The sequence below is a fragment of the Chiroxiphia lanceolata genome, chromosome 9 (assembly GCF_009829145.1).
Source record: "Chiroxiphia lanceolata isolate bChiLan1 chromosome 9, bChiLan1.pri, whole genome shotgun sequence".
NCBI classification, from domain to species: Eukaryota; Metazoa; Chordata; class Aves; order Passeriformes; family Pipridae; genus Chiroxiphia; species Chiroxiphia lanceolata.
Window position 1 is genome coordinate 30,045,543 of NC_045645.1, and position 24,912 is coordinate 30,070,454.

A 24,912-nucleotide genomic window follows, 5' to 3' on the forward strand; every position below is an offset into this window, starting at 1 on the left:
CTCAGATTCCTGAGACACCAACGTCACCTGCCTGATGACAACTTTTTGCTTTCAAAGGCAACATCAGCATCTGTCAGTTAAACCAGGCATAAAACAAGCCACATACAGTACAACATTTTTCAGGAGTTAGTGTTTACTGCTTTACCCTAGATGAGGAGGGGAGAGAGGGAGGGAGGAAGAAAAGGAGGGAGGGAGGCAGCTTTACCTTCACGTTGACATCAGCCAGGGCCGGGAGCTGCAGCACGTGGCCGCTCACAACCACGTCCAGGAGCAGGGCCCCGTCGAGTCCAGGCCCCGCGCGACGTGCGTCAGCCGCAGGATCTCCACCTGGGGATTGCAGAGCACCCTGGTGTGTCCCAGCCTCCCAACCAGAGACTCCTGTTACCACAGGGGATCGGAACGGGAATCCCCTGACGAGTCATTTTATACTTGCATTTCTAAGGGTACCATCATCAAAACCATGGCATTTTTCAAACCACAGCTCTAAAAGCTGTATTAAACCTCAGACCACAGTCACCTCAGAAAATACTGCTGTGAGCACAAGACTCAAGTTTCAGCAATGGTCCTGTGCAATTTTTTAAGAAATGCAGGATCTATCCAGCTAATGGACACAGAAAGAGCTGTCTATCCCAGGGGAACTCACCAGTTGCAAACTCCACTTGAGTTTCTCTCTTGAAGACGGCATCAGTGAGCGTGAACCCGTTCATTGCTTCCCCAATTTCTTTGGCAGTTGTCCAATAAACTGGGCTGAGTATGGAACGAGCTTTCTCATGGCTGGGCCTGAAAGAATGACCACAGAACATCAGGGAGCTTAATCTGAACATCATGCGACCCACATCCCCAAGAGTGAAGGCAGACCTAAAACTAAGGTAACCCTTCAGATCTAAACCAGAAGACAGGATGTATTGGTGTACTCAGAGCAAAAAAAAAGTGATAAAAGTGAAAAAGCTACCAATGCTCCGAGGGACGTTTGTGATCTTTGCCTGTATGACTCTGGTGTCGGAGTCTGGGCTGTCTGTCACCGTGGCGTTCAGGAAAGCAATCCCAAATTCCACACCATTAATGTTGCCAATGATGCTGCCCTTGGCACGGGCAGGTCCACCTGTGCAGAGGGGGGAAGGAGGGAGGGAAAAAAATGGGCCACATGATGTGTGCTGTTGGATATTGTAGGGGAGATTGAATTGAGCTTAAATTGCAAGGGAGGTTTAAGCCCAAAAAATTAAATTACTCGTCAGCTGGGCAAGACATGAGAGAGCACCAGTGAAATCAGGAGGCACAGGCTTTCCCCACAGCGAACAAGCTGTAAATGAACTCACCAGGACACGGCTGGGTGTTGCAAACCGGGCTATCTGGGAGGAGTCCCCGGGGCAGGTCCGGCCGCGGTTCGATGGGCGGGCTGCTGCACAGGCGTACCCGCTCTGCTCTCCCCCGCCACAGGAGGCAGAGCACGGGCTCCAGGGCTGCCAGTGCCCCCAGTTCCCATCCACTGGAGAAACGGAGAACGAAGAAAGCCATTTTCAGTTTAAGATGTTTCAGGCTGCATCGGTTATGCTCAAGTTCATTACTCCTTGGAGGGAACCAGTGTGTTAAGAATAGTTCAAAGGATGACCAAACCACCTTAGTGGCAGGTGTGAACCTTCTCCGCAGGAAAACATAGTGGAAAAGACATTTTCATATGCTATGTCCTGGTTTGAGTTATTCCCTCTCCTTTTGGGAAAAATGTAACGTGAAGGGCAAAATCCGTGTCAGGTGACAGTCATTTTAAAAGGCAGAGGATTATTAGATTGTATGAAATCACAAGGAATTATAAGGATTTTCACAGAATCTCAGAAGGTTTGGGTGGGAAGGGGCCTTAAAGCCCATCCTGTCCCACCCCCTGCCATGGGCAGGGACACCTTCCACCAGCCCAGGTTGCTCCAAGCCCTGTCCAACCTGGCCTTGGACATTCCCAGGGATGTTCTACATTCCTTCCACAGTATGAAAATCTCCCACACATTATGGGATGCCTTCCAGGGCCAGCTGCATTGGCCCTGGTGCAGTGAGCACTCACCTGGGCACGGGTCGGTGCTGCACCTCTGGCTCTGCAGGTCGGGCCCGGCGCAGCCCCTGCCGCCGCTGGCGGGGCGCGGGTTGTCGCAGCTGCGGTGCCGCCGGGCCTGGCCCCCGCCACACGTGCGGCTGCAGCTGCCCCAGCTGCCCCACGGGCCCCAGTTGCCATGGACTGAAAAAATAAGTCACATCTGATCTGTCTTCCTCTTAATAACAGTTATTTAAAACCAGACAGTAAAGCAAGGAAAACACTTCTACTGGAGAGTAACTTCTTAGTCTCTTTTTCCAAAATAAAAAGAACCAGAGCTAAGAAAGGGATCCGTTCAGCCCCCTGCTTGTTGTGGGAGTGTGTGACTTGTGCAGTGATCCCTCCCTTCCTGCACACCCCCAAAGCCAGGGAGGGGGTGAGCAGCCCGACCCGGAGCACTTACTGGGGCAGGGATCGCTGTTGCAGAAATCCATCTGAACGTCACTCCCTTCACACTTGTGTCCCCCGAACTGCGGGGCCGGGTCCGAGCAGAGCCGCGTCCTCTGCCTACTGCCCCCCCCACAGGACACGCTGCAGGCGCTCCAGCTGCTCCAGGGGGCCCACTTCCCATCCACTGCGGACAGAGGCACGGCACAGTTACAGTCTGACTGCGGGAATGACAAAGCAAAGCAGTGCTACCTCAGGAAAACTGACCGGGGGAGGTCACAGACCCTCCTTCCAGAACATCTCGGCTACACAGGCATTCCTACACAGGACCTGGGGGTTCTGCTGGATGAGGGATGGACATGACCCATCCACGTGCACTGGCAGCCCCGAAACCCTGGGCTGATCCCCCAGCGTGGGCAGCAGGGCAGGGGGGAATTCTGCCCCCTCAGCTGAGACCCCCCTGCAGAGCTGCTCCAGCCCTGGGGAACAGCACAGCAAGGACATGGAGCTGCTGGAGAGAGTCCAGGGGAGGCACCAAGATGAGCAGAGGATGGAGCAGCAATGCTGGGAGGAAAGGGGAGAGAGTTGGGATTGTTCAGCCTGAAGAAGAATCCAGAGTGACATTATTGCAGCCTTCCAGGGCCTAAAGGGGCTCCAGGAGAGCTGGAGAGGGACTTTGGACATGGGCCTGGAGGGACAGGACAAGGGGGGAATGGCTTCCCACTGCCACAGGATAGGGTCAGATGGGATATTGGGGGGAAATCCTTCCCTGTCAGGGTGGGGAGGCCCTGGCACAGGTTGCCCAGAGAAGCTGTGGCTGCCCCTGGATCCCTGGAAGTGTCCAAGGCCAGGTTTGATGAGGCTTGGGCAACCTGGGCTAGTGGAAGGTGTCCCTGCCCAGGGCAGGAGGCTGGAACTGGATGAGCTTTAAGTCCCTCCCAGCTCAACCCATCATTCCCTGATTCTAAGATTTCCAGGAGTGACAGTGAAAGAGATGACCTGTCTTTTAAATAACCCATAAGCCTGACCGGAATCCTGGTCCTCTGGCTGCAGCTGCACTGTCTGAAGATGGAGCCATCACCACCTTCTCCACCCCCTTCCTAACCCACCTGTGATTTACTGGTTCTGCAGTTTGGATAACAACATCCAGCACCAATGGACATTGCTACTCAGGGATCTCACGTGGGGCAGGTCTGAGCAGCTGAGCATGGGCTCTCCGATCTCCTAGATGTGGTGACACAAACTGGCACAATCACATCCCTGTGAGCACTGGAGCTGGGGGCTAAGAGGCTGAGTAGTCTCAAGCCATTGCAAGCAACAGCATCCTCAGCAGCAGCACATGGAGCTGGATAAAGTGTAACATCAGGCCCTTGGGTGCTCCACTACCACGAGGTCAGTTCTCCCTCCACCAGCTGTAGTCACGTGGGGACTCAGTGCAGGATCTGGCATGTGAAAAATGGAGCGTGAAGCCAGAAGGCTCAGTCTGAGCTACTGCACATTCCACTCCATGGAACTTTCCTTTGTTATCCCTGCACTCAGCCAAATATAGAGGTCCTGTTTCAAAATCGTGCGTTTTCCTATCCAGTCATGAAGGACTCACTGAAAATGTGGAGGAAAGGATAAATGAAAAAACAGATCTTAGGAAAAAATTAAAAAAAAATGTTAGGAAACCTGTAATTTAACTGCCAAGGATTTAAATTGCTGCTTTTTGGGGGTAAAGGAAGAGAAGCAAGGACAGGAGAAGAAAATCCCATCTCTAGGATCTATAGAGAGAGGCTGAACATGTGACGGGGGCCAGGACAGTAAAAGCCTCGAGGGGGAATTTGTTCAGTACCCCCCGTTTAGAGCTGGCAGTGTCAAACACAAAGGGAGCAGACAGGCGGTGTGAGCAGTGTCCCCTCACCTGGGCAGTGTCTCCGCTGGCACAGCTGCAGCTGGGTGTCGGGGCCGCGGCAGCGCTGCCCGCCGTGCGCGGGGGCCGGGCTGGCGCAGAGCCGCGCCCGCCGCTGCGTGCCCTGCCCGCACGTCTCGCTGCACGGGCCCCACGGCAGCCACGGGCTCCACTCCCCGGCCACTGCAACGGCAGCACACAGCACATCACACATCACACCGCTCCTCAGGAGCTGCTCAGCACCACAACGGCAACAGCACACACCCTGAGCGTGCCCTGGAAACCTCTGCCTTGAGCAACGGCTGAAATGGGTCAGCGGTTTGGGTTTTAATGCATCACCTCGCCGTGATCTTGGAACAACAGAACCGACAAGACCCGAGGGAATGGCCTGAAGTCAGGGGAGGTATCAGGCAAAGGTTCTTCCCCCAGAGGGTGGTTGGCACTGCCCAGGCTCCCCAGGGCAGTGGGCACAGCCCCAAGGCTGCCAGAGCTCCAGGAGGGTTTGGACAACGCTCTGAGGGACAGGGTGGGATTGTTGGGGTGTCTGTGCAGGGCTGGGAGCTGGACTGGATGGTCCTTGTGGCTCCCTTCCAAATCAGCATATCTGTGATCCTGTGAACACTTGATCAAATCTGGCATCTCCCAAGTTCTGGGCTGGAGGTCTGAGCCTGGCCAAAGCTGGCACACAGCTCCAGAGCCAGAGCTGATTCTGCTGCCAAAATCTAGAGAAATAAGTCTCAGGCCCATGGATGAATATTTGGAATCATGAGTTCAGGAAAAAGAGAAAAATCAATACAGTGAAAATTGTACAGAAGGGAACCTCTCAGTGGTGAAGGTTCTGAATAAACTACAACCTCTCCAATGTGGGAAGTAATGAGACAGGAAGGAAACCTGAACATTCAAATAGTTGGCAGGAAGATGTGGCTGAAAATTAAAACAACAGAGGAAAATATACAGATAAAGTAATAAATTACCAATGATCATTATTTACATGGCTTTTAAATAGTTGGTGATTTGGGTTTGGTTTTTTTTTTTAACTGGCTTTGCAGAAGAGGTTGAGAGCGGTGAATTTACTCTGTGAGAATGTGAGTATCAAGTACTGGAAAACATCAAAATACAAAATTTACTTTTTACTGATGTAAAAAAGAAAAAAAAAGAAATTGCTGAGAATATTCCTTGCCGTTACTTTTGTGATTTCTGTTTCGAAGAACTAGTGCCATTCAGTGAATTTTAAAACCAATTTTAAAACAAACAAACAAAAAAAAACAAGCTGAGAGAATTTGGGTTTGGAGAAAAAAAGAAATGTATATATGATGCCCCTTGTGCAATAACTTAAATTCCTCGTGCCTTACCTGGACAAGGCTTGACATTGCACATGACTGACTCCACAGCACTGCCCTTGCAGGGCTGTCCCCCGTGCTGGGCCGGGGGGCACTGCAGGTCCTGCTCCTGGTCCTGTTGCCGTGTCCACAGCTCTTGGAACACTCTTCCCACGGCCCCCACTCCGACCAGCTGCCATCCACTGGGAAACAGAAACACCCCAGTTTTCTTAAACAACAGTTTTTGGTATTTAATGAAAATTCCTCTTTCTTTACATGAAAGACAAAATCAGTTCCAACTGCTTAGAAAAAATGAATCTGCCATGAAGATCTTGATGGTGATGATTCATTGCCTGGACACAACGCAAGGCACATTAAAAGTATCAATTCACTGTGGCCTTTTGATACTTAAACAGGGCTTATAAAACATAGGCAGACAGTGTCAGCACATGGGGGAATGGTTTTAAACTGCTAGAGGGCAGGGTTAGATGGGATATTGGGAAGGAATTGTTCCCCGTGAGGGTGCTGAGGCCCCAGCAGAGATTGCCCAGAGAAGCTGTGGCTGCCCCATCCCTGGAAGCGTCCAGGGCCAGGTGCAACCTGGGCTATTGGAAGGTGTCCCTGCTCATGGCAGGGGTGGAATGGGATGGTCACTGAGGTCCCTCCCAACCCAGGCCACTGTGGGATCCCAGCTGTGGCAGAGGGAGTACCTGGGCAGGGCCTGCTGTGGCAGCTGCGCACGTCGGCGACGGGCCCCTCGCAGCTCCTGCCCCCGTTGGCCGGGAGGGGGTTGTTGCACTGCCGGACCCGCTCCTGGACCCCCTGGCCACAGGTGACGCTGCACGCCCGCCATTCCAGCCATGGGGAGAACCCTCCGTGCACTGCAGGGAACAGGGAGGCTGCTTGGAACGTGCCTGTGCTTAAAACCCTCTTAGATGAGTGAAAAATGCTCTCCCTGAGCCATCCTTGGAAATCAAACTCGCTTCATGTCTTCACTACTGCAAAAATATCTTCCTGCAGCTCACAGACAATTATTGCTTATGCTCCTAAAGGCTGCTCTTTAGAGGCACAGTTCAGTGAGGTGTTCTGAGCATGGGTTCAAGACCCTTTCCACTATTATTTATGTCTCTCACTCCACACCCTCTGCCTCACTCAGCAGGATGAGTATAAGGGAATAAAACGCCATGAAACAGAATCCCACTGACACCTCAGACAAGGTTTAACTTAGACCTTATCAGGAAGATAAGATCAAATATCTTATCCATAAAATGTGGGTAGGATAAAATCCTGGCCCCACTGGACCTCAGGGAAGGCTGTAATTAATGTCCCAGTGTGGAGCCACCGCTGGCTGGGCTGTGCACGTACCCTGGACGGTGAGGGGCACCCTGACGAGGACGGACCCCAGGAGGTTCCTGGCCACGCACTCGTACGGGGCCGTGTCCTCGCGCCGCGCGGCCGCCACGCGCAGGGACCCGTTGGACAGCACGGCCACCCTGTCGTCACCCACCACGGGCTGGCCCTGCCGGGACCAGCTGATGGCAGGGGCAGGCTCCCCCCTGGCCTGGCAGTGCAGCAGGGCCGTGGCACCGGCGTCCACAACGGTGCCCACGGGCTCCACGGTGATCACCGGGGGGCCTGCAAGGGACAGATCTTCAGGCAACAGCACTGCATACAGCTCCTTGCTGATTTCATGTCAAAGGGCTGGGCAGAACGGGCACAAAGAAACCTTACGTCAGTTCACCTCGACTAAAATTATTATTCTTGCTCTTCCACTGGTAAAACAGAACCACAGGATCCTTAAGGCTGGAAAAGACCTTTGAGATCAAGTCCAACCATCAACCCACCATGTTCACCACTAAACCATGTCCCCAAGTGCCACCAAACAGACACACATTACAATGCACACAATAGGCCAGTTTAACATGGTTTAACATCTGAGGACCAAAGATGGGATTGGGGCCCCACTATAAGAGCACACGGTCATCTTTATTGCTAAAATGTGGGTTTTTTATAAAACAGGACAATACTGTTAATCATGTCCAGAAGCAACTAAGACATAAGTAACAGACCCACGGTGCTTGAGGCTACAGTAGGAAGGGGATGTTCAGAAATTCTCCCAGTAGCAAAAAAAAAAATTTACCATATTATTTCTGCCAAAAATGAAACATCGTCACTAAAAACTGGGATTCATCTCCCATAAATTTCTTACTTCAGAAGCTGAGGGTCTAGTTCAATCCAGTTGTAGAAATCCTCTCTAGTTAACCAAGAGAAACAGGCCCTTCAGAAGGCCTGAAGTTGCTCTGCTCAAAGTTGGTTTTCAAGATGAGTCTCAATCCCCTTCTGCATCCTTCTCTTCTTTAACTTTAATCACAGCTTAGACCAGACACTTAAATATTCATGATGAAAATTCTCACAGCCCAGAGAAGCTGTGGCTGCCCCATCCCTGGAAGTCTCAAGGCCAAGTTGGAGCAACCTAGTCTAGTGGAAGGTGTCCCTGCCCATGGCAGGTGATCTTCAAAGTCCCTTCCAACCCAAGCCCTTCTACAACTTTATGAAAGATGAGACAAGTCAACCTACAGGGCATTGCCCAAACTCCAAACCTTCCCTGGGAGCTGCCTCCACAACCCATGGGCAGGTGATCACCCCATCTGTGGCACTGCCCCTCCCTGAGCCTTACTCTGCAGCGTGAGGGTCAGGCTGCGCTCCACCACCCCGGCCTCGTTGGTAGCCACGCACTTGTAGTCACCAGCATCGTCGTTCTGGGGAACAAAACAGGGTCACTGTTCAGAGCCCCTCCAGAGAGGGAATTTTCTGTGACTCAAGGCAGCACTCCCTGGATCTGAAGGGCTCTGCTGTTAGATCCTGGAGTACCTCAACGTTTTGTCTTTATTAACAGTAAGCTGATGTGGTGCACTATTTTTATTATTCCATTTTTAATTTCCTTCAACTCCTTCATGCTGATGATCAAATTAAATTTTTAAACTTGAAGAAACTCAAGGGAGTTGCTGTTTTTAACCCCATTTCAAAACACAGACAAGATTTAATGGGGGAAAAAAAAGGCCTTATTCTTCATATTAGGAATTTAGATGCTGAGGTATTTGCACAAGGAGAATGCACTTGTTGACCTGACTTTGTAGAATCCAGGCTCTTCTAAGGTTAAAAGCAAAAGTCCCATTTAATTGGGCACAACCAGCACACCAACAATTATTAGCACATAGATTCAGTTCTTCTGATAACCAAAGAGAACTATGACCCCCTGTTCTTTTTTGGTCTCAGTACTTTGAGCCTAATTCTAGCCTGAATTAAAACACTAGTTAAAGGTAAAAGCAAAAGTGGATTAAATGTGTAGCCTCACTCTTTCCAAATGATATGATTTGGAACACTGAGTAATACAAGTACAAGACAGAAGCTCCTGGCAGCAGAGCAGGACTCACCACGGTGCCGTAGATGGCGAGGGAACCGTTGATAAGCTGTCGGATCCTGTTGCTGATCTGAACCCCAACTCCCTTCTTGCTCCACTGGATGGTTGGAGGGGGATCTCCCCTGACCTCACAGTTCAACATGGCATTGCCCCCCAAGGGCTCGATTCGGCTGGAGTGGAAATCCCCCTTGAACACCGGGGGCTCTGGAACACCAGGGATGGCCGAGAAACAGCAGAGGCAAAATAAAATGCACTCAGTGAGATTGTTGGTTGGGATCATCACCTTGGACTTTCTGAAGTGGGAATTTCAATCTGTTTCAGTGTTTCCCATTTAGCCATAGATGAGGTATCAAATGCTAGGGGGAAAGGTTTTAAACTGAGAGAAGTCAGGGTTAGATGGGATATTGGGAAGGAATTGTTCCCTGTTGAGGGTGCTGAGGCCCTGGCACAGGTTGCCCAGAGAAGCTGTGGCTGCCCCATCCCTGGAAGTGTCCAAGGTCAGGTTGGACGGGGCTTGGAGCAACCTGGGCTAGTGGAAGGTGTCCAGGACAGGGGGTGGAATGAGGTGAATTTTACAGACTCTTCCAACCCAAAGCATTCCAACTCCACTTTCCAAACAGCTGGCTCTGTGAAACTGCCCAACAGTGCCCACAGCTGCTGGCACTTCACATACCTTTGACATACACAAAGCCAATGGCTTTGATGGAGCCCACTGTGTTCTCTGCTGTGCACACGTAGGTGCCCGAGTCGTCCTTGGAGACCCTGTCGATGAGCAGCTCGCTGTGTCCATTGACATCGTCGTACTGAGCTGGGGGAGCACAGGGACAGGGTCACTGCCAGGCCTCACACACACAGGCCAGCAGAGGGTTTCTGTTCAGCAGCACTGCTCAGTGACACTGCAGTTCTGAGACACTCCAGGAGTGCACAGAAAGCCACTGCTATGACATTTGCCCACATGCATCTGTTCACTGAAGTTGTTCCTTAGTTTTGTTTATTAGTTGCTGGATGCTGAGTAAGCATCATCAGATACTGAGTGTTTTAATGTGCTACATTGTTGGCTATAGAAGAGGAACAATTTCTTAATTATTTTCCTTACAGCTTTGTCTCAGAGGCCATTTAATTATATGATTGCATAACAGTGAAGATATTCCTCACGCAATCACTAACAAGCTTATTCCCTCTAGATGTTTCTTCTTCCTTACCTTAAACTACCTGCAATGCTGCATGGGAGAAAACTCTGGAGCAGAATGGCCACCAGGGACCTGGTGTTACCCACCTGGAATGATGTTATTGTTGAAGGTCCATGTTATTTTGGGAACAGGTCTCCCAGTTGCTTTGCAGGTTAACCTGAGCTGTTCTCCTTTGGTCAAAGCTACATCTCCAGGCAGTTCAGTGAAGGCTGGCAGCACATGGACTGTCAGGGTGACCGTGTGTGTGTCCTCCCCGGCAGCATTGGCAGCCACACAGGTGTAACTGCCAGAGTCTTCAGGCTGCAAGGAAACATGTGGGGGCAATTTCAGCTGTGATATATCCTACACAACACTGCAACTCCTAACAGGAAGAGAATCTCCAACGGTCTGGAACAAGCATTCATCAGAAACGCTCAGCTGAGCTCTTTCACTTCTCTAAATTTTTGAAGTATGACCAACACTTCTTTTCACCATTCCTGAGAATTTACCACTGCAAATTCTTCACAGATTTTACTCCTCAGTGGAAAACAAAACTTCCATAAAGACTTCGTAATATTAGGAACAAGAAATCAAAATAAAACTTTGGCTAATCCAGAGGTGGATTTTATCACTGCCAAACCTGTCCAGTAATAGGTTAGATTGAGGGAACTTACAACAACATTGTCCAAAATGAGGTCTCCACCCGGCACAGTCTGGTATTTTCCCACTATCTCTGTTAACAGCATGTTGTCCTTCTTCCAGTTTATTGTTGGTGCTGGAATCCCATCAGCCACACAGGACAGGACAGCCTGGGAGTCCTCCGTGACCGTGTACTGTGTGTCCGTGCTGCGGATCCTGGGGGGAACTGTGGAGAGGTTTATTACAAAGATTTACCTCTGTGCATTATCCCAGCACTCCTGTAAAGGCAACACTGGGCTGAAGGGAACACTGCCTGGATCTCCTGTATTGTCCATCTCCATCAGTGACACCACCAATGACCACATTCCTAAATTCAAGCAACTGGCTGATACTACAACCCAGTAACACTCCCCTATTAAGTTGCACAATTTTCCTGAACTCCTCCTGTTCATCCCAGCTCCTTACTTTCCATGGGGTCACGCATCGTTTCCCCGCTATTCCACTTACCATAGATTCCCAGAATGGTTTGGGTTGGAAGGGATCTTCCAACTCATCTCATTCCACCCCCTGCCCTGGGCAGGGACACCTTCCACCATCCCAGGTTGCTCCAAGCCCTGTCCCACCTGGCCTTGGACACCTCCAGGGATGGGGAGTCGACAACCTCCCTGGACACCCCGTTGCAGTGGCTCCCCACCCCAGCAGGAATGCCTTACTGTGCACAGCCAGCTGGGTGCTGGAGGAGCTGGACCCTGCCGCGTTGGTGGCTGTGCAGGTGTAGCGGCCGCTGTCCCCGGGCTGCACAAACACGATCTGCAGGGCACCAGTGCTCAGCACCCTCCTCCTCAGAGACTCCAGGATCTGCTGCCCATCCTTGTGCCAGCTGATCTCCGGCCCAGGGGAGCCCTCAGCCTCACACTGCAGAGTGACAGACTGATCAACGGGAACAACATATTCCTTCGGGTGGGACTTGATAACAGGAGGAACTGAAAGGAATTAAGAAATTACTTAAAGAATTAGAAACATGGAATGCTTTTTGTTCTCAGTGAAAATATTTTGATCCTAAAGTAGACACAGAACTAAAGGGAATAAACCTCCTGGGCTCTATTCAGTGTCACGGCAAACAGGAAAGCACCAGGTCCCTTTCAATTGCTCAGAATTGTGTTTGGACCAACAGAAAGAGTTTAAAAGATGATTTACCTTGAACTTTCAGTTTGATCTTCCCCAGAGCAGTGCCAGCTGGATTCTGAGCAATGCACATGTAAGTGCCAGCATCTTCCACAGCTGTTCTGGCAATCTGCAAACTGCCACTTGGAAGAACCGTGTAACTGTTGCCTAAAACAAATATAAGCAAAGTATGACCCTTTGGGTTTGGTTTTTGTTTTTAAACAAATAGACAGGAAGAACCCAAGCCTGCACATCAGAAACAAGAATGTCAGTGCCTGAGTCACAGCAAGCAGGTTGAGTTCCAGGGTTAGGATACCTGAGGTGATGATGTTGATGCCCTCCTTTTGCCAGGTGATCACGGGCTGAGGGGTGCCCGTGGCCTCACACGGCAGCACGATGGAATTGTTCATGATGACATCCAGCACCCCTGGCTGAGCCTGGATAACCGGTGGCTCTGTGGAAAAAGGGAAAGGCAACAGGCTGAACCTTCAAGGCTAAAAAAATACAGAAGATAACTAAAAGTGCATAACCTGAGCAGGCTGAATGAGCACTGTGTGCTGGCAGCCCCCCTTACCCTGTACGTGCAGCGTGACGTGCCTGTGGGCAGTGCCGGCGGCGTTCCGGGCCACGCACGTGTACCGGCCCGCGTGGGCCAGCTGGGCAGAGGGCACCTCCACAGCTCCTGGGGCACAGACAGCATCAAACACAAGCTGCATCCTCTACTCACACACTTCTCCCTCAGCATCCCTCCCAGGAGGGCCATATTTTTATTCTGAGATATCGGAGCGAGGATTCTGGGGGGTTGTTTGCACTGAGGTAATTAATTACTTCAAGATGTGCCCAACTGTACCCTCCCACTGGTTCTCTGCAGCACAGTACCTGAGGAGAGAATTCTGTACCCATCTCCTCTGGGAAGCAGCTTTATGCCATTTTTGGTCCAGTGGAGCGAGGGGACAGGAACTCCAGAGGCAGTGCAGGAAATCAGGACTGAGGACAGCTTTGTTACCAGAAGGTCTGTGGCTTCATCTGCTATAGACGGGGGCACTGGAAATGAACAGCAGTGCAAAGGTTACTTGCCCACATTCACTTTTATAAATTCTTGGAAATAAATTATCTTTCTTGGGAATACCAGAGACTTATGGATATCAGTATCATAAAGAAATGAAATAAAAATCTCATCTCAACAGAAATTCTGGGTGCCACACACATGTAACAGCAATATCCCCTCTACCTTGAACAGTGAGCTCAACTGCTCTTTGATCTTCTCCTGCATCATTTGACACAGAGCACTCATAGACAGCAGTGTCATCCACAGTGGGAGAAATGATTACTAAGGAACCTGAAGACAGAAGTCTGAACAAAGAAAAAAGAAAGTGAAAGCCATTGAAACACTTCTTTCCTTTTCAGGTCATCAGCCCACTGAATTTGCTGGCTACATAAGATTACATTTATGCATGGCTAGATTTTTAAAGTGCCAAAATCATCCCTAAAAACCCACAGGGAAAAGAAAACGCCTCTCACCTGTATGTATTCTGGTTCTGGTCAACACTAAGCAGGTGCCCATTTTTTTTCCAGCTAATTGCTGGTCTGGGAATTCCAGTGGTTTCACAAGGCAAAGTGGTTTGCACATTTACAGTAACTGTGATATTCGTCTGCCCAGGAGCAATAGCTGGAGGAACTAAGGACAAACAAAGCCTAATTATTCAGAATAATTATACAGATATATATATATGCCCATACATCTCTCTCACATCTAAATATATTGAGCTGAACTGTCTGAACACATTGACTTAATTTTTATGAGGAGTAACTTGACAGTAATAAACCTACTAAACAGGTAGCATGGGATGTGTCAGGCCTTTCTAGTTCAAGACAAGGAATAAATATTTTCTTCTCATGAACATTTGGGTTATATTCCTAAGGCTGGACATTTCTTCTCTGTTTGTTTTTACCAATGCAGCTAAAAAGGGGCTAATTTAAATTGGATATAAGTGTATTTCAGAGCTGTAAGGCCCCAGTTTTACCCAGGACCTGCAGGTCGATCCTCCTGCGCTCGGTGCCGGCGCTGTTGGTGGCCATACACACGTATCTGCCGGTGTCAGCAACCTGTGCTGAGGGGATGTGCAGGGACCCATCCTCCAACAGGGAGTACCTGAAACAAAGCCAAACACTGTTGTCCACTCTCCAACCAACAGGGCCACGGGTTATCCTGGCAGTGCTGAGGAAAGATGACTCAGGACACAACCAGTGGCCTAAACACGGGGTGTCTCACTTTGTCCACACGGAGTTTTCTCCTTTATTGCACTTATTCTGACTTCACTCTTCCCCAGAGGAATGATGAAATCTAGCTGACATAGTGATTTCACATAAATGATACTGGATTTACAGAAAATGGCCAAACTCCTTTTTTATGGTTTCTCATTTAACCTTAATAAACCCTAATTAACGCTTTTACTTTTTCTTCGAAATGTAACTGAATTCTTTACATTTGCTCAGTTCCAGAAAATGCCAAACTGCTTCCCTTTAAAACAGTCAGAAGATAGAAACCATTCACTAGTATAAAAGTTGGTGCTAGAACATGTATGAAGAGTTTTATGTATTAGGAAATGCAGAATACACTCCAGTAGCTTTTGGCCTACATGAAATTGCTTTGCTTCATCCCAAAACTCCATATATACATATATATATATATAAATATAAAGATCATTCACATTTAGTGTTCAAAACCTTCAATATTAGAAGAATTACTATTACATTTAGCTCTAAAAGGAGGGGGTTTTTGTCCTTAACAATAAAAGGCTGAAACCTTTGGTACTGCTACTTTTCTGCAGAACAACTTCTGGTCCCAGCCCTTGGCAGGGGGTTGGAACAAGATGGTCTTTAAAGTCCCTTCCAACCCAAACCCTTCTGTGATTTTTTGATTCTATGACATTACACTTTCTATCACTGTTATTTTTCCACACTTGAGAGTAAAAATATTAGTTCTGATCTGTGAAAACAAAATTGCTTTCTAAGTCATTGATGTCTAATTACACTTTCCGTAATGAATACATTCTTAAATAGCAATGAGGAACATTTATGCTGACTTCTGGACAATACCTTGTACTGTTTCCAGTAAAAACAGCCCCATCCTTCCTCCAGGTGACTCTGGGGGCTGGGACCCCTCGTGCAGCACACTCCAGAAGGGCAGAGGCATTGATGTGCACCACGGCAGTCTGGGGACCGCTCCGGATCGTGGGAGCCACTGCAGAGGGAAAATTGCTGATGATGCAAAGAAAATAACTTTACACTGCAATGATTGAAACTAAACACATGAAAATAGAGGCAGCAGCAGGTTTGGGATCACTGCAAAGACAGGAACAAGTTTCTTACCCTTTTGGGCAGCACACGGTAACTGCCACAGCGCAGCAGGGGAGGAGAAAGAAACATTGGCTGAAATGCACTGCAAAGGTCAGCTCTGCAAGTTATGGGGTGGGAATCAAACAGAAATAGGGAAAAAACTCCTTCTCATCACCCGAGTGTGAGAGCAGAAGAGTTTCTTATCAGACTGGAGGTGAGAAAATAAACAGGTCTAAAATGGAGCTCAGGGCTGTGGTAGCACAGGACAAGTATCAAGCACAGGGCCCCTCAGGCCCTGCCCTCTCCTGCTGCAGGTGCAGAGAAGCTGCCACAGGTTTCAAGGAACCTGCCAAACCAGTGGCCAAGCCAGCTGTGAAATCCTGTCCTCAAGGAGCCAGTGAAATGCTTTCAGAAGAATCTCTCTGAATTTGCCCAGGAGCATTTCTCAGTCCTGTACCTGGGGGTTCACTCTGGATGTATCCTGACTCCTTATCAGGATAATGGCCAGATGCAGCTCCATTAGCAGGAAGCACAGACAGATGGAGTGAGCCATGGGGAGCCCCCAACAGGTCCTTTAGTTTGAGGACAGCTGTGGACTCAGACATGAGACCATACACACAGTCCCACAGTTTAGGCATGGCCTGAGTGGCCAACATGTGGCTAGAAAAAGACCACTACTATTTGCTTCCTGCTGCCTGAACTCCTGCAGAAATGCCATGCAAAGATGAAGGTGCACAAGGCTTATCCGTGATTTTACCATGCACTGTGAGCAGGAACTCCCTGGTCACCTCTCCTGCCACGTTCCTGGCCACACAGGTGTAACTGGCTGTGTCCCCCAGGTCAGCATTGTTGATCTGCAGGTACCGCCCGCCCGACAGGATCCGGACCCGCGGCGTTCCCTGAGGGCACAGACAGACACATGGACACATTTAGAGCTTTCCCATCGTCCTCCTGGTGAAGACAGAACATTCTCTCATTGCAGAGCAATGAAAACCATGAAAGAAGGGCATAGATAATTCATTGCTGGCTTAACTTCATTTACATCCCTCAAGATAAGAGGGTAAGCAAAGTTTTAAAAGACTATCATTGCTCACTGGTTCCCCCTCGAAACCCTTCCTGGGTCTTGTGCCTGAAGGAGACAGCCTTTTGGGCTATACAGCCAAAGGGCTTGGGAGCTTTTATAGAAAGGGGCAACTAATAACACAGGATTCAGTTTTTTATTATTATTTTTTAATCTATGCACGCTACAGGCAGAAGGAATACAAGTTTCTCTACACTGTTCTTCCAGCATCGTAGTCTTGTTCAGGTGGGAGCCAGGATAGACTTAGCCAGCTAAGTTCCCCAGCCAGGAGTTCACTAGCCACAGTTCTGGATACAGGCTCTGTATCCAGATATCCAGCAGTTCTTCCCAGCCCTACAGGGACTCCACAGCCCCTGCCACAAGGGCAGCTCAGTCAAAGCTTTCTTACCACAACCAGTCTGGGTCACGTCTGCACGAACGACTGACAGTTTTACATCAGCTACAAGTGCTCAAAGACCTGAGTGGATACAACCCAGTAGAAAAAAGAGCAGGAATTCAAGCTTTTCCAGTGTGTGCTACCCACCCTGTGGACAGAATTGAAACCTGACATTCCCATCTACTCTTTTGCCTAAGAGTCTGAGCAGAGCACTACAGAGAGGTGACACTCCTCTGGTTCTCCCTGGCACCCTGGAACACTGGTTTCATACCAGACACCAGCCCCAGGTCTACAATGCAGGACACACAGCAGGGCTGGAACCTCTCCAGTGACATGAGTCACCCCCAGAGTGGATTAGAGACAGATTTTGGGTAATCACTGGTATTTCCTGTTCAGAACACAGCCTATGTGATGGTTTCTAAACACAGAGGCATATAAATGACAGAAGACAGGGGGTAAAGCTATAATTTAATCCTTATGCTCTACTTCAGTATGTTAGAAAACCTATCTTGGAAAAAACACAAATTCAGCAAGTTAAATAAAGCCAGACTAGGTCAAGAGGCTCCTGTTTACATCTTGTGTTAACCCTCAATGTGCATTTCCAAATTTATGAAGAGTGCCAGGACTCTAAAGCTGCTGGAGGCCACATCTTCCCACAATTCTGCTACCAAAAAAGGTGGTGCTGCACAATTCCATCATTTAGGATGCAGAAGGGGACTAGAGCAGACCTCATACTAGTGCAGACCTCAAAATCTGCCCAGTGGAAGACAAAAACCCCACTAGGCTGTTACCAAAGAGCAGTGATGATATAAATGGAAATAACACTGCAACCTGAGAACATGAGTTTCCCCAAACTTCTCTTGTCACTGTGAAACCTCAACATTTCCAGGATAAGGAGGATGATATGTCAATAAGCACCTCCCTTTCCACACCAAGGGCACCCCTTTCCCAGCTTTTTAGTAATAGAAGGCTATTACATTTCCCTGAAGTTGAGAAAGCAACCAGGCATTGGGAAGGACGCTGATGTTCTCCTGATATCTGGAATGTATCTTCACACAGGCTCACGGGTGGTGAGGCCCTGGCACAGGTTGCCCAGAGAAGCTGTGGCTGCCCCATCCCTGGAAGTGTCCAAGGCCAGGTTGGACAGGGCTTGGAGCAACCTGGGACAGTGGAAGGTGTCCCTGCCCATGGCAGAGTTGGAATGAGATGTGCTTTGAGGTCCCAAGAAGCCTCAGCCCTCACATATGGACATCAATTCACGAGGCAAGAGGAGAGCTCACATTATAAAGCTAATTCCCAGGTTCCCAGCTCAGTACCTACGGTCATCACAGCCTTCCTCTCCTGCTTTGAGCCCTGGTGAATATTTTTAACAGTGGCTGCCTTTCATGCATTGTTTTCATTAAGTACTGCTTTTAAAACACGAGTTTTCCAATGAAGACTAAGGCAAAAAGTATTCATATATTTCATTTCCAAGCCTTGTTCGACCTTGTTTTCATACCCCCCCCCACTACTCAATTAAGAAATTAACTGTTCAGAAGCAGAAGGTTTCTGTTAGTTTTGTTTCTAGCTGGTTCTTGGGCCATATTCAAGATCACAGTCTCTAGCAGCAGCTTGTAAGACATATTCACCCACCATATTCTTACTTCTTCCAGTAATATTTAATTCTTCTAAATTTACACTAGAGAAAGAGTCTGAGGAATGGTATGTCAAAAGGAAAGCAAACAAGGAGAAATTTGGGTGAACATTTAGTGACGGATCACAGTTAAGGGAGACACAATTCATAAGCTGAATTTGTTTCCTCTTATTAAAGAATAAAGATCAACCAAGGGAAAATTATCAAATAAGTTCAATCAATAACTGAACTTCAATGTTCAGTTGAGTAGCACCTGTTTTGTGAGTGATCCCAAGGATGGGAAGTAAAAAATTCTTTCTGTATAAACCATCCCCCTCCTGCTAATTGTCTCTCAACCAGCAAAGACTGGTTCCACTATGGAATTCTGAGTGGAAAAGATGCATTTGGTACAAAACTGTGGTGATTAGCAACCCATTTGCTTTGAAAGAACTTCAGTTCCTTTCTAAATGCTACTAGAGTAGGAGGATGCATAATATAGCCAAAGGAAACATATAGTGTAGTCTTTTCTCAGCTACCTTTCCTGGGAAGCCATTCAGGAGTTTACCGAAGGCTTCTAGCATTGCTCAGAGGATCCAGGAGGAGCAAGGGATCCCCCTAAAGGAAAAAAGAACAAGTAACAGCGGGATGGCCACTTCACAGGTTTGCTGGCTTCAGTCAGGGCTACCTGGAGTTGGGCTGGGGCTACTCAGCTCTCTGGAGCTCATGTGCTGCACGGGAGGGGCGAGTGAGAGGAGCAAGAACCCTCAGGCACTGTGTGTAACAGCTACAGGGAGCCAAGAGCCAGTGCAAACAAGGAACCTCTGTACCTCCAGGAGCGCTCCGTTCTTCAGCCACGAGACGGTGGGAGGGGGCACAGCGTCCGACCTGCACTCCAGAATGACCTGTCTGTTCTGCAGCACACTCACAGCCTGGGGCCCACCAGTACCAGCAATGTTGGGAGGAACTGGAACAGAGAACAAAATCAACACCACACATATGCTATCACAAAAACTCCTTATTGAAAACTTCCAACTTAGTTCTGAAGTTTAAAATAAATGCGATGGCTCGATATCATTAATTAGTTCAACTTTTCAATACCTGGGCTAAATGTATCAGTATATTTCATCTCCTTTTCACAATAAACATCCCAGTATTCAAAAACGGGACTTGGAACTGTAACAGAAATCAGGTGGAACTTTCCCTTCTAATTGTGTACCATGCTCAGAATAAATATCCTTATTCAGAAACGTTAGTTATGATCATACGGTGATCTAATATCACAGAATATGTCCTTGTTAAATGAGATGCTGATTTACCTTAGCAGTTCACACTTTGAAGGAATAACTTTTTTTCCTAAACTGAACTTACCATGCACTCGTACTAAATATTCCTTATCATCATCCCCTGCTGGGCTCGATGCCAAACACGTGTATCTTCCTGTGTCCTCCACCTAGAGACAGGAACAACTTCAGCAGAAACCTCAGAATGTGGGGAAAATTCAGCAAAACCAGGAAATACAAACATGGCAGCAACATATAACAGGCAGCACTTGAACACAAACACAGCGGATAAGGAATGCCTGGAAAGAAAATGAAGTTCTTGAATACTTCATTATTTTACCATGCTGGGATTGTTCAGAGATGGCTTAGGAGCTGCAGGCCTCCATAAAATCTCTCAAGATAATGTGTCTCCAGCAATAAAGATGGAACTGGCAGTGGGATCAATCTAAGAAAGGTTCAGGTTTGGGTACCAAGGAAATCCTTTTGTGCACACACAGTCATTAAATCCTTTATGGTTTCTCCTTCCTGTAAACTCCTCATTGTAAAGCCAAGAAGTGTTTGTTATACAGACAAATGAATCCCCAGCCCTATGCCACTGCTGTTTGAGGAACTTCACCTGGCTGCCCACAGTTGGATCCAGTCTTTAGTTTAATGGTGAAGGTTTTTAAAGGTTGTTTTCTTGGACTCTTTTATTGTATGAATTAATCTGAAAGTCTTTCTAGTGTCTTTACTATTTTTTCCAAACTTGCAGCCAGAAGGCTGCAAATGCAGTTTTTCTGTGTCATCAAATGGCTTTAGGAAAATCCAAGCTAATGGGAAGAGAAGAAAGGCTGAAGAGGAACTATAAATCACAAAAGAAAAGCAAGGGATAGTAACAAGAGTCGAAGAGGTAGAAAATGAATAAGAATAGATCACAGACAGATTAAAACCATAAAATGATCAGTCCCAGCATTGATTGTTCTGCTTTGTAACACAATGCACCAATAAATAAAAAAATTATGGAACTCTGAAGTGAACATGAAGTAATAAAGCTCAAAAGAGGCTGAAGTGCTTGGGCACTCTCATCCCAGAATATTACTGTGTGTTGTGTATGGGAAACTCCAAGGCAAGGTGATTTTGTAGTAGGTTTTTAGGACATCTCTTAGGACAGTCCTAAGGCAGGCACTCTTTTGGGAATGCAGATCTGAGCCTATCTTGACACAAATACTCCACCTGAGCACTGGTTATTCTCAGGGCTTCTCTCAGCACATGAACATTATCAGTCTGCAGAAGTGGGCGCCCATCCTTCATCCAGGAGATTTTGGGGATTGGAACACCAGAGGAGATGCAGAGAAGTTCAAGTGGGTTGTTAACGACGACAGAGAGTTCTTCTGGTTCACCTGAACCATTGATGTGAGGTGGCTCTGGGGAAGAAAAAACATTTTGAGTTCTTTATTGACTCAAAAAACCTAAAACAACTGACTGGGAAAGCCTATAAAACATCATATACAGTCTTGGGGGTAGACTTAGTAGAATTAGTCTACATTATATTATTTCTGAGTGTGTCATGAACTCCCTGAGTAACTCAGGTAATTTCCATCTGCCTCTGCCTATTAATTTGCATATTTTATGCGTTGCAATTATTCATTAGAAAATGTTTTCAAAATCACAGATAAAATATATTTTTCAGTTTCAGTGAATATATTTATTCATATATTTATATATTCACTGTTGTACTTTCAGCTGTGCATCTTCCAGTCAAGCTGAATTTTTGCTAACCAAAGTTCTTAATTTATAGCATAAAGTTGTATTAATTACAGCATATTTCAGTACTTGGGAAATATATATACTACATTATACATTCACATCTTTTTAGGTATCTTTCACTTCTTTATTTCTCTCATTTATTGAAAAGGCCAGGTTGGATGGGGTTTGGAGCAACCTGGGATAGTGGAAGGTGCTGCCCGTGGCAGGGGGTGGGACTGGATGAGCTTTAAGGTCCTTTCCAACCCAAACCACTCTGAATAGAACAGACAGATTCTATGAGCCTATAAAAACCCTCCTTATCCCTAGGGATTATTTGAGTGCCACGTTCCTGCTCCCATTTTGCTGCACTCCCAGGTTCACACTCACCCAGCACGCTGAGGATGAAGTGCTTGCTGCTGTCTCCGGCTGCATTGGAGGCCACACAGGTGTATCTGCCCGTGTCCCCAGGCTCTGCCCGCACCAGGTGAAGGACCATGCCCTGGTTGCTGGAGGTCAGGTGAGCCCCCAGGCCCAGGGGATGGCCATCTTTAAACCAGGCCACGGAGGGGGCAGGAGAGCCATCAGTGAGACACTCCATGGCAGCAGCACTGCCCCTCAGCACCGTCACCTCCTCCGTGCCCCCCGCGTTGTCCAGGCTCGGTGGCACTGCCGAGACACAGAGAGCTGGGTCACACACGGCACAGCCCAGAGGGCAGTGCTGGATGAAGACAGCTGGAATGCAGCCACCTTTTTGCATTTCCCCACTGGCATTCATGTGTTAAAATTCACTGAGAAATTACATATTATTCCTCTTTCTAAAAAACCTGTGATGCATCACAGGGGTTGGAACTAGAGGAGCTTTAAGGTCCCTTCCAACCCAAACCATTCTGGGATTCTGGGTGACAGTTCAAGTAAGGACTCTTCTAGGGTTAAAACACTTTCCATTTAGAAAAACCCCAATGCATTGAAAAGCCAATGCTTCCCTCATGATTATAAGATATACTTGTGGCTGTCTGCAACATGGTGTTGGTGAGAAAGAAAACTGGTTTAAGAAATTAAGAAATAAGATTCCTTGCATAAAGCACTGCAGTGAAACTCACCAAAAACTTGCAGGTTGTAATGTTTGTTGTCCACTCCGGCCCTGTTAGATGCTACACAAGTGTACACACCAGTATCAGAGATCTGGACTCGGGCAAGTCTAAGGAGAAAAGCATTTTAAGCAAGCTGTAAATGGAATACATGGAATCCAGTATGGCATGGCTTAGACCAAATTTTCCTCTTGCTTCCAAAAATACTAGAAGATTTATGCTGATACAGTAAATGAGAACAGAAAACTGAGCTCGTTAAAATAGATGAAAACCAACCTGAGAACCTGCCCAGCTGACAGCAGCCTGATTTGAGAGGAGACAGACAGAGGAAGGCCATTCTTCAGCCAGTGTAGCTGTGGTGGGGGGGTCCCAGAAGCAGTACATTCAATATTTAGGGAGGTGTCCAAAAGGGCAGTGAGCTCCTCTGCTTCAGCTTTACTATTGGCTATTGCTGGAGGCACTACATTTTGTAAATGTTGAAAAGGAAGATATTAAAGCCGACTCTTAAAATCATTGCTCATGTATTACCTTGCAGGAAATCCTGCAGCTCAGGCCCCACAGGTAACCCAGTAAGATGATCCTCATTTTTAATAGAGTAAAACCTCTAACAATAATATTGAGCACTAATAAATTACCCAGTTACATATTTAAAATCAGATGCACTTTAGAAGGACAGTAGAATCCTCTCTTTGATCTGTCAGGCTGTGGCAAACAAGAGGGAGCTCAGAGCCTGAAGCTCAAGGGAAGAGAATGACAGTGCAGGAAGGGCCAACCTCGAGGGGACAGGTTGAACCCAGGGACAGAAAGGACCTGGCACTTAAACCCATGTCCTTCAATAAGATTTAAATACAGGGAAGCCACACAGGTGGAAAGTTAATTTATTAACACCTAGATTTATCTGCTGCCTTCATTTTTAAACAGAGGAAGTTTCAAAATGCCTAGTTAAGTATTCCAGCTGATTATACAACAGAACTGCTTTGGGGGCCTTTTTGGTTTTATAGGTTAGTGTGAAAACCATGCTCTTGAGGGTTCACTATACAAAGAAGGCCCAGCCACGTGCAGCCCCAAGCTCTGGCTCACTCACCACCCAATCACACACGACAGTTGTGTCGATAAGACCACTTAAGTTGGTTATTGCTTGAACTTCAACCACTGCAAACTGAACAAAAAACTCTCTGCTGCTGTGCAGAGCCATTCTCTCCCAGAAGATGTGATGTGGTCACTAAGGATTGTTCCTTATTATATCAAAGATCATCTCATGCCTGTATTCCCATTCGTTCTGAGGCTGTATAATGGGACAGATCCCTGCACAGCTGTGAAACCCTGCCTAGACAGAACTCTCCCCTCTTCACTCCAGTCATTGTACCTAAACAAACACATTTTTCACAAATTAAAATATCCACTCTCTACGCTGCTAAAGAATCACACTCACTATCTTCTGGATGTCAAACTGTGGAAGAAAAGAATTTCCTTCAACACTCCATCATTTTTCTTTTTAACTCAGGACCTCTAACTATTAGTTCCCTATACACCACTCTGCTTTTAGCTGATGTACTTTGACTGGAATTAGTGAAGATATGCTTGGGGCTGATTTCCTATTATACTGCTTTTTTTGTTCCATTAGTTTATCTTTCTCCACAAGAAATAAAAAAATCACGACAAGCAGAATTCCTCTGTTATGAAACCCACTAAAGGAATTAATTCCTGTTTATCCCAGAACACATTTACCAGCGATTTCAATGCTTTTGTCACTGACAGAACATCCTGTTGAATATACTGTGATATCTACAGTACATGCAATTGGAAACACGTGTATTTAGTATTCCACTGCAGACAGACATTCCTTTCTGGGCTCTCCCTTGGGACTGTGTACAAAGACGAGATTATGCACAGATTTTGGTTTCACATCTGGGAGAACTCACCATAGACATTCAAGTTGAAGATCCTGTCCTCCTCTCCCGCAGGGTTTGTAGCTACACAAGTGTATTTCCCTGTGTCCGAACTGAGAGCTCTGGAAATGTTTAATGTGCTGCCATCTGGAGTCACTCTGCAAGGAGCATCACAAAGCACAGTGAGTTTGTTTAGTATTCCTCTGACCTGGCTAATAAACAGTCTGTTTTGGACAGTTAAATAACTACCTCTATCCTCCTGGGAGTTTGGTGAGAGAACCATTGTGTTTTGCAAAATATTAGTGTTAGAGATAGGCTAGGAATTTTTTCCTAGAGATGATCTGTTTAACTTTGTTTTCGGATTCAGTTCCAGCCAGGCTTTTGAAGGACCCATAATGAAAAGCATCAAGTAAAATGTTTCCATGCCTCAGATTTTTCTCCTCCAAAGGAACTTA

General features: G+C 47.3%; 1 protein-coding gene across 1 annotated transcript in view; it reads right to left on the reverse strand.

The window, feature by feature from the left end:
- Positions 1-24,912, reverse strand: part of HMCN1 (hemicentin 1) — a 162,819-nt gene that overhangs the window by 15,779 nt on the left and 122,128 nt on the right. The window contains 36 exon segments of the mRNA XM_032697092.1: positions 207-285; positions 288-346; positions 640-760; positions 763-780; positions 953-1,102; positions 1,317-1,338; positions 1,341-1,486; positions 2,051-2,221; positions 2,481-2,651; positions 4,368-4,538; positions 5,708-5,788; positions 5,791-5,877; positions 6,385-6,555; positions 7,040-7,309; positions 8,352-8,433; positions 9,109-9,299; positions 9,769-9,903; positions 10,372-10,585; positions 10,939-11,129; positions 11,617-11,886; positions 12,101-12,235; positions 12,384-12,521; positions 12,642-12,749; positions 12,947-13,111; positions 13,299-13,420; positions 13,589-13,745; positions 14,092-14,219; positions 15,167-15,311; positions 16,164-16,305; positions 19,303-19,439; positions 19,844-19,925; positions 20,968-21,158; positions 21,868-22,146; positions 22,581-22,678; positions 22,845-23,028; positions 24,491-24,615. Coding sequence (XP_032552983.1) covers positions 207-285; positions 288-346; positions 640-760; positions 763-780; positions 953-1,102; positions 1,317-1,338; positions 1,341-1,486; positions 2,051-2,221; positions 2,481-2,651; positions 4,368-4,538; positions 5,708-5,788; positions 5,791-5,877; positions 6,385-6,555; positions 7,040-7,309; positions 8,352-8,433; positions 9,109-9,299; positions 9,769-9,903; positions 10,372-10,585; positions 10,939-11,129; positions 11,617-11,886; positions 12,101-12,235; positions 12,384-12,521; positions 12,642-12,749; positions 12,947-13,111; positions 13,299-13,420; positions 13,589-13,745; positions 14,092-14,219; positions 15,167-15,311; positions 16,164-16,305; positions 19,303-19,439; positions 19,844-19,925; positions 20,968-21,158; positions 21,868-22,146; positions 22,581-22,678; positions 22,845-23,028; positions 24,491-24,615 — 5,136 coding nt within the window.